The sequence below is a fragment of the Thunnus albacares genome, chromosome 8, assembly GCF_914725855.1.
Source record: "Thunnus albacares chromosome 8, fThuAlb1.1, whole genome shotgun sequence".
Classification (NCBI taxonomy): Eukaryota; Metazoa; Chordata; class Actinopteri; order Scombriformes; family Scombridae; genus Thunnus; species Thunnus albacares.
This window is the reverse complement of record NC_058113.1, coordinates 34,973,129-34,983,128: the sequence shown is the minus strand read 5'-3', so window position 1 is coordinate 34,983,128 and position 10,000 is coordinate 34,973,129. Positions and strand designations below refer to the sequence as shown.

The window sequence follows — 10,000 nt, the reverse complement described above, 5'->3', positions numbered from 1 at the left end:
AATTAAGAAAACGATCAGCAGATTAATCAATAGTGAAAAAAATATAGTAGTTGCAGCCCTGAATCATATTAATCAGTAAGTATCTACACAGGATTTGAAGCATCAATTGTCTTGGAAATATTAAAACTATTAGATATAAACCACATATTTTTCAAGAATATCTCATTAAATATGCAAATGTATTCATATCTTACAAAAAACTGTAAATAACGTGCATAACGTTATGTATCATATACAGTTTTCAGGTTATAAGTGAGCAAAAAAGCAGAAAATAAGGTGTGAAAGAGAGTGTGAGCTAACTGAGCTAACTGAGCTAACTGAGCTAACTGAGCTAACTGAGCTAACTGAGCTAACTAGCATGTTACTGGATCTGCTGCGACTTCAGCTGATGTTTAGCTAGATGACGGACCGCAAACATAAACACAACGTCCTGTTCACTCTGAACTTCTTTTAGAACCTCCAGAACGCTCCGAGTGTGAATTATTGTTGTTTCATGAATCCTTTTAACAAAACTTTAGCTTGTTCTCAAACTTGAATTACTTCATGACACTGAGATCATCATCATCAGCTTTTCTCACGGATATTTTAGAGATGTGACACTTTCACCATCACCACAGAGTCAGTTTCTGTTTCAGAAAGAAACTGTTCTGTAAAAATCATGACCTGATTTGAACCTGTTCATCCGTCTGGTTTAATATTCAATGAACCGTCTTCTTCTCTGTCTGTAATAACGTGGCGTCCCTCAAGGAAGCATCCTGGAGCCTCTGTTCTTTCTATTAAACCTTATTTAGCTTTAAAGGAACACTTCAGTAAATCCTCTGGTGACTCCTCCAGAGTCACATGTTCCAGATGGATATTAGTTTCATCTCTGAATGTCCATTACAGGACGGGGTTAGCCTAGCTTAGCACAAAGACTGGAAAAAAGGGGGAACTGCTAGCCTAGCTTCCTAACAGAATGTGCAATGTTTAAGAGATGTTCCCATAATTAAGGTTCTAACAGGATTTCAAAAAATTTCAAAAAAGGTTCTACGAAGATGGTAAATGGTAAACAGACTGTACTTGTATAGCGCCTTTCTAGTCTTCCGACCACTCGAAGCACTTTTACACTACAAATCACATTCAGCCATTCACACACATTCACACGCTGACTGGGTTCAGAGGCTAGAGGATGTTCCCTGTTGATCTAGCTAACTGTAGTTTATACATGTTCTACATGGCAATAATTGGTTTATGAAGGTTCTAACAGGATGTTTTGTTGTGAAAAAAGGTTCTAGCAGGATATTCAGTAGTAATACTTGTTCAAACAGAGCTTCTTGTAGTTAATAAAGGTTCGAGCAGGATGCTTCGTTTGACGGGTTCTAACATGATGTTATTTAGAGAAGGGTTCTAGAGGGATGTTCTACAGTTGATAAATGTTCTAGTAGGAAGATGTGTAGTTAATAAAGGTTCAAACAGGACCTTCTGTATAATATAAGGGTTCTATTGGGACATTCTGTATAAGATAAAGGTTCTATGAGGATGTTCCGTATATGATAAAGGTTCTATGAGGATGTTCCGTATATGATAAAGGTTCTATGAGGATGTTCCGTATATGATAAAGGTTCTATGAGGATGTTCCGTATATGATAAAGGTTCTATGAGGATGTTCCGTATATGATAAAGGTTCTATGAGGATGTTCTGTATATGATAAAGGTTCTATGAGGATGTTCCATATATAATAAAGGTTCTATGAGGATGTTCTGTATATGATAAAGGTTCTATGAGGATGTTCCGTATATGATAAAGGTTCTATGAGGATGTTCTGTATATGATAAAGGTTCTATGAGGATGTTCCATATATGATAAAGGTTCTATGAGGATGTTCTGTATATGATAAAGGTTCTATGAGGATGTTCTGTGTATGATAAAGGTTCTATGAGGATGTTCTGTATATGATAAAGGTTCTATGAGGATGTTCTGTATATGATAAAGGTTCTATGAGGATGTTCCGTATATGATAAAGGTTCTATGAGGATGTTCTGTATATGATAAAGGTTCTATGAGGATGTTCTGTATATGATAAAGGTTCTATGAGGATGTTCTGTATATGATAAAGGTTCTATGAGGATGTTCTGTGTATGATAAAGGTTCTATGAGGATGTTCTGTATATGATAAAGGTTCTATGAGGATGTTCTGTATATGATAAAGGTTCTATGAGGATGTTCCGTATATGATAAAGGTTCTATGAGGATGTTCTGTATATGATAAAGGTTCTATGAGGATGTTCCATATATGATAAAGGTTCTATGAGGATGTTCTGTATATGATAAAGGTTCTATGAGGATGTTCTGTATATGATAAAGGCTCTATGAGGATGTTCCATATATGATAAAGGTTCTATGAGGATGTTCCATATATGATAAAGGTTCTATGAGGATGTTCTGTATATGATAAAGGTTCTATGAGGATGTTCTGTATATGATAAAGGTTCTATGAGGATGTTCCGCTCTGTGTGAGGTACAGCAGTGAAACTGGAGCTCTCTGTGTGTCTGCAGCTCAGTGGAGACTGAAACTCGACTCCTGCAGAACGTCAGTTTAGAAAGTGGAGAAGAAACTTTCTGTTTCCAGTCAGAACCAAAACAACAACAGAACTCTGAGAAACGCTTCTAATAAATACTACACACAGTACTCACAAGTACTCTGATGTACTTCTGTAATAATAAGGACATAACTAACAATAATTCTCAACATTGATTTATTTGTTGATTATCTTTCAGTTTAATTGATTATTTGGTTCCTCATTTAACACCAAACACCCAAAAATGATTCTTGATCAAAAGTCCCAAAATAAAAAGAAACCACAGAACATCTGAAAATGATTCATTGATTACTGTCGTCATCCGTCGCTCAGCTCCTCTGTTCAGACTGTTAACGAAGTTAACGAGGAGTGATGACATCACACAGCTGGAACAATCCTACAGACACTCTGCATGCGGTCCGTCTCCATGACAACGCCGTCTGTCTCTCACATCATGTGGAGCATCACTGTCTGACACCTCGTTACAGCAGCGATAATTAAAGGTCGTTTTAACGAGGTGACAGCAGTCAGATATCTGTCTCTGATACGACTGTTGCTGATCAGCACCAATAATCAATCTATAATTAGTCACCTGGAGGCCACGCCCCCCTCTGACTCACCTCCTTCTCGCAGACGAACAGCTGGTCCCCCCTCAGCACCACAAAGCGGTTCTTCCAGATCTCTCTGAAGATCCCTCTCCCGCAGAACTTCCGGATCCAGCCGACCTTATCAGGCTGCGCGTGCTGCGGCGCCGAGTCCTGCGGGCCCTGACCACAGGAAACAGGAAACAGGAAGCTGTCAGAGCAAGTGAACAGCTGATCACTGCATTAAACCGTTATTCACTCACAATACATCGGGACAAGGGAACTTGAGTTTAGTTTTTACTAAATTCACAAAAAGTTCAGTTTTATTTCAGCTGAGAATAAAAAATAACATGAATATAATAAAATATAATAAAATAAAATAATAAAATAAAAGTTTGTCGTCCAGGTTGCTGCAGATTCATCAGGTGAGACGAGACTTTACAAATAATGAGGTCAAAAAAAAATACTGATATACAAAAAAATAAATAATGCATTTGACTAAACAGTAGTTTAAATAACTAAGAACTAAAGTAATGACGAGATAAACATCATGAATAAAAAGAAATATTTAATTTTGAAAAGTGTAAATAGTAAAAATAAAAAATACGTTTAACTAAACTGGATTTTAAACAACTGAAGTTTAAATAAACTAAATTAACGACGAACTAAATTAATAAAGAAATGAGCAACATTAATACGAATAAAGTTAAGATGAAATAAAATGAATCAATAAATACTGAGTCTGTCGTCATTTAAACCTCAGACGGGTGAAACATGAAGCTCAGCAGTGAATCTGTTCCAGAGTGAAATGAAAAGCGTCTCCAGATGAAGATAAAGATCTGAAAACACTGTTGATGTTGTTGAAGAATAAAAGCAGCTTCATTCACACGCAGAAGTCTCGGTCTGTTATCATGCAGATTCACTCACATCCCTGCAGCTTCAGCGTCTCCGACCACCTGAGGAACCCCCCCCCCCCCCCCCCCCCACCCCCAGACCCCCCCCCCCCCCCCCAAACTCCAACCTCCCCCCTCCAACCTCCAACCTCCAGACTCCAACCTCCAGACTCCAACCTCCCCCCTCCAACCTCCAGACTCCAACCTCCAGACTCCAGACTCCAACCTCCAACCTCCAGACTCCAACCTCCAACCTCCCCCCTCCAACCTCCAGACTCCAACCTCCAACCTCCAGACTCCAACCTCCAACCTCCCCCCTCCAACCTCCAGACTCCAACCTCCAACCTCCCCCCTCCAACCTCCAGACTCCAACCTCCAGACTCCAACCTCCAACCTCCCCCCTCCAACCTCCAGACTCCAACCTCCCCCCTCCAACCTCCAGACTCCAACCTCCAACCTCCAGACTCCAACCTCCAACCTCCAGACTCCAACCTCCAACCTCCCCCCTCCAACCTCCAGACTCCAACCTCCAACCTCCAGACTCCAACCTCCAACCTCCAGACTCCAACCTCCAGACTCCAACCTCCAACCTCCCCCCTCCAACCTCCAGACTCCAACCTCCAGACTCCAACCTCCAACCTCCCCCCTCCAACCTCCAGACTCCAACCTCCAACCTCCAGACTCCAACCTCCAACCTCCAGACTCCAACCTCCAACCTCCCCCCTCCAACCTCCAGACTCCAACCTCCAGACTCCAACCTCCAGACTCCAACCTCCAACCTCCCCCCTCCAACCTCCCCCCTCCAACCTCCAGACTCCAACCTCCAACCTCCAGACTCCAACCTCCAACCTCCAGACTCCAACCTCCAGACTCCAACCTCCAACCTCCAGACTCCAACCTCCAACCTCCAGACTCCAACCTCCAGACTCCAACCTCCAACCTCCCCCCTCCAACCTCCCCCCTCCAACCTCCAGACTCCAACCTCCAACCTCCAGACTCCAACCTCCAACCTCCCCCCTCCAACCTCCCCCCTCCAACCTCCAACCTCCAGACTCCAACCTCCAACCTCCAGACTCCAACCTCCCCCCTCCAACCTCCAACCTCCAGACTCCAACCTCCCCCCTCCAACCTCCAACCTCCAGACTCCAACCTCCAACCTCCAACCTCCAACCTCCAGACTCCAACCTCCAACCTCCAGACTCCAACCTCCCCCTTCCAAATGTCAAAATATTTCCCATCACACTCAATAATAAGCTTATAACTCTGATGATAAACTATATAAATACAACATAACTTTATTTAACCTCAATTTACATTCAAACACACATTTAAAAAAAATGCAGCTGCAACTCCATTATTATTATTATTATTATTATTATTATTATTATTATTATTATTAATATTATTATTATTATTATCACTATTATAATTATTATTATTATTATTATTATTATTTGTAATAGCTGAATAGTTGAAGGAGGCACAAATGTATTTTTATTTTCTCTGTTGTTTTGTTTTTTATTGTAAAAAAAGTTTTAAATGTCTCTTTACAGGATTTGCATAAATAAATATATTATTTCATACTACTTATCAAATAAAGTAATAATAATTAATAAATAAATACTAATATGATGCTGTAACTTATCACTATTTTCTCTGTGTTCAGTGTTATTAATTCAGAGTTTCACTATGAATGAAAAGTGCAAATTAAATATATTATTATATAATAATAACAATTTAAAACAAATAAATGAATTCATAATATAGTATATTATATTATTATTATTATATATTATTAGTATAATACTCAAATACACTATTCATATATTAGAACTTTAGATTTTATATCACAATATCTAGTTTTATTAATGAATATTAATTTGGCTAAATATTAATGTAGTATTTTTTATTATATATATTATATATATTTTTTAAAGGTGATTTGTTTAATTTCTTATTTCATGTATTTTATATGTATTTAATTGTTTGCATGTATTTCATTCCTTCCTCTTTTTTGTCCCAAATCAATAAAATCACATTATTTAAAATTTTTTGAACTCTGCAGATAAACCAGATGAACTGGATCAATAAATCCTAGAGGAGCCGATAAACAATATTCATTCAACAATAGAAACTGATCAACATAAATATCCATCAATAACTGCAGATGTATTGATCTGATGGTGTCAGTGCTTTGAACAGTGTGTTTCTGTTACGTATTTGTTTACCATTTATTTATTGATTGGTCATGTATTTGTTATGTAATGTTATGTATTCTTCCTGACTGCAGCTGGTCTTATCAATAAGGCCCCGGGACCCGCTGACAACCTCTAACATCAGTGTTGTGGATCCAACACGCTGCGTTACATTAATGCAACGTGTTACTTATTATAAATGATGCACACTGCATACACTGTTTACTCCTGATCAATACTTTGTTTATTCATCCCATTCTACTCTATTTAATCATTAATCATTTCATCTGTAGCTGCTGCTTTTTATTATATATTTTATATCTTATATTTTCTGTGACTGTAAATGTTTCCATGTTTGTAATCTGAGTAAAACTGATTCTGATGTATTTGAAAGTGAAACGTCATTAAACTGTTATTAAATATAACAGAAACACTTTTCTCTCTCTGAATGTCACAACAACAATATTATCAAAGCATCGACGAGCTAAAATAACATTAATAAAACATTAAGATGTGTGTGTGTGTGTGTGTGTGTGTGTGTGTGTGTGTGTGTGTGTGTAGCAGTGTTTGTAATGTTGAGAGGTCATTCGAGGTCATTAATCTCTTTAATATCTGAAACTTATTAAATTATTATTATTATTATTATTTAAATTAATTTTTAATTGAATATTTTAGCGACGCCCTTATTTCGAAAAGCGGAAGTGGAGTGTTAATCCAGCTGGTTGGTGCCTTCAGAATAAAGGCTGGAACTGCTCCCGGGCTTTTGTTCCTCGCGCTCCGGCTTAACGTTTCAAACCGACACGAGCCGCCGGTCCGGTCCGGTGCCACGGCCGGGCCCGGTTCCGGTAACACTCACCCGTCTCCCGGAGCTGTTCTTCTTCATGCTGCCGGCTGACCGACGTTAACTCCGTTCTGTCCCCACAAAGAGCCGCTGACCGGCGGGATGAAAGCAGTTAAAGTCCGGCAGGGAGGACCGGAGCCTCCGCCTCAGCTCCGCCGCTCCGCAGCTGCTGATCCTCGGTGTGACTCTGCTCGCTGCCCCGCTGCTCTCTGCTGCTGCCGCCGGGCTCCGCTGCGTTCTGACCCGGCCAGCCGCCGCTCTGTGAGTCGGTGTCCGGTTACTCCTCCTCCTCCTCCTCCTCCTCCTCCTCCTCCAGACTCCCCGCTGGCTCAGCGGCTCCTCGGCAGCCCCGCAGCGCCTCCTACTGGCGCGCACTAAGTGGCCATAAGTACGTGGACACGCCTCAGTTCCAATGAAGAGAAATTATAACGCAGCAACAATAAATCCATGAAGTCCCAGTAATTTACCCTTTAATAAGGCTTTAATTTAGTAGTTTTAATGGCATATTAATGGGATTATTAATGAATAAATGAACAGATGTGATACAAAATTGGACCAAAATAACAAGAAGCCACCAATCAAGTTACACCTTAAAGGACCAGTTCACATTTTTTCAACTCAGTCTTAAACCAACAGTCAGTCATTAAATGAACATTAAAGCAGTGTTTCATGCTGTTCATACTGACCAGTAGAAGATCCTTCATAATGACCTTACAATGGAAGTGATGGAGGACAAACACAGTCTTCCTTCTGAAGTTAAGCTTTAATGGAATATTAAGGAGATACTTAATGGATAAATAAATAGATGTAATATAAAGTATTAAGATGTTTTCAAGAGACACAAAACTCTTAAAACTGACCAAATTTAAACCTTATAGGTCTGAACCAGTTCAGGGAGGTTTTACCCATTAAAAACCTACATAACCCATTAAAACCAGTATCATTCATCCATTAATAAATGATTCTAGTGTTGCTGAGACTAAAGAAACCAGAAAATATTCACATTTAACAAGCTGGAATCAGAGAATTTGGACTTTTTCTTCTTAAAAAATGACTCAAAACGATTAATTGATTATCAAAATAGTTGTCAATTCATTTTCTGTTGGTCAACTAATCAATAAATCAAGTATATTTGCCTGTTTTCTTTTAATCTTTTTGATGACGAATGAAACGAGCTCATGTTTAAAAATCATTTTCATCTTTGAATTATGACAAAGAACAGATCAATAGATATTTAGTCCAATAATTCACTTTAACAATTGATCAATTAATCAGGAACAGAACAGATGAATCATCAATAATAATAGTTGTTAGTGGCTGTTTGATTATAATTGAGACAAACAGCTGCGACTAAAACTCACAGTTTCTCTGTTCAATCCAGTTTGTCAATATTTAAATTTGATTTGTCATTTAGGATAATAAAATAATCAATAACTGAAGGATTATTATTATTATTATTATTATTATTATTATTATTATTATTATTGTTTGGAGGCTTTAAAACAGTATCCCGGGGCGACGGCGTGTTTCAGCTCTGAGATCAGATCAGGGTCTCAGACTGATGTTGGTTATCAGCTGCAGCATCTGGTCTGGAGGAGTCTGGGGGGGTCGGGGGGGGTCAGAGGGGGATGGGGATCTGGAGGGGTCTGGGGGGTCAGAGGGGGATGGGGGTCTGGAGGGTTCTGGGTTTCCTCGGGCATTAAGTTGTGGATGAAGTGGATCCGTCTGGAGCTGGTCTGTGATCCCCAGCTCAGATCTGGATCAGGGTAATCCAGTTCATTGTGGTCTGGATGTTGGCAGATGTTTGAGGCTGATCTGGTCTGGAGTCAGTTTCACTGAGTACAGATCAGCAAACTGGGTCAGACTGAGAGACGGAGAGACGGAGAGACTGATCTGCAGATTATCTACTGACACACTTCAGTAAAGGCACAACAACACAACAACACACAACACAACAACACAACACAACAACACAACAACACAACAACACACAACAACACAACACAACAACACAACAACACAACACAACACAACAACACAACAACACAACAACACAACACATCACACAACAACACACAACAACACAACAACACAACACAACAACACAACACAACAACACAACACAACACAACAACACAACAACACAACAACACAACACATCACACAACAACACATCACAACACAACAACACAACACAACACAACACAACACAACACAACACAACAACACACACAGCAGACTGATCCTGCAGGTGTTCAGATGGAACAGAATCCTGGTCCAGGTTTTATGTCGAGGTCACATGTCGCCTCAACAACACATAAAATCTGAGGAACAATGTAAAATACCAACATTTCTGTGTTTGTGACAATCAGAAGTCTGAAAAAGTTCAGACATTAAAACAGTGAAGTGACACATGAGGAGGAAGTGAGTCAGAGATCAACGACTGTGTTAATACAACGTAAAGAAAACGTGTCACTGATCAGCTGCTGCAGAGCTTAAAGGTTTAAAATGAAAAGAACCTGAAGTTGACAGTTTAAAGGATCATTCTGCTGATTTTCTATATTTGTCCCATGCCGGGTTCTGCTTGAGGTTTCTACCCGTTAAAGGGGAGTTTTTCCTTACCGCTGTCGCCAAGTGCTGCTCATGAAGGAATTGTTGGGTCTCTGTAAATTAAAGAGTCTTGACCTGCTTTATGTGAAAAGTGCCTTGAGATGACTTCTGTTGTGATATGGCGCTATATAAATAAAGATTGATTGATTGATGTTTGGATCCAAACCAACAGTGAACTGATCTACTCACGAGTGTTGTGTGTGTATCAAAGCTGATATATCTGATTCCTCCGTTGTTGTCCAGAAACCATTAAAGTCACATGGCTGCACTGTCACAACCTCTGGACTCAACGCTTCATTGGAAATGTCTCAGAGAACT

The 10,000-nt window shown here is 39.6% G+C and overlaps 1 protein-coding gene across 1 annotated transcript in view; it reads right to left on the bottom strand.

The window, feature by feature from the left end:
- plekho1b (pleckstrin homology domain containing, family O member 1b) overlaps positions 1-7,335 on the bottom strand; it is a 23,791-nt gene extending 16,456 nt beyond the window's left edge. Inside the window, exons 1-2 of the mRNA XM_044359448.1 lie at positions 7,088-7,335; positions 3,180-3,326 (exon numbers count right to left, since the gene is read on the bottom strand). Coding sequence (XP_044215383.1) covers positions 3,180-3,326; positions 7,088-7,114 — 174 coding nt within the window. The 5' untranslated portion in view covers positions 7,115-7,335. The remainder of the gene's footprint in view (positions 1-3,179; positions 3,327-7,087) is intronic.
- Positions 7,336-10,000: the final 2,665 nt, after the last annotated feature.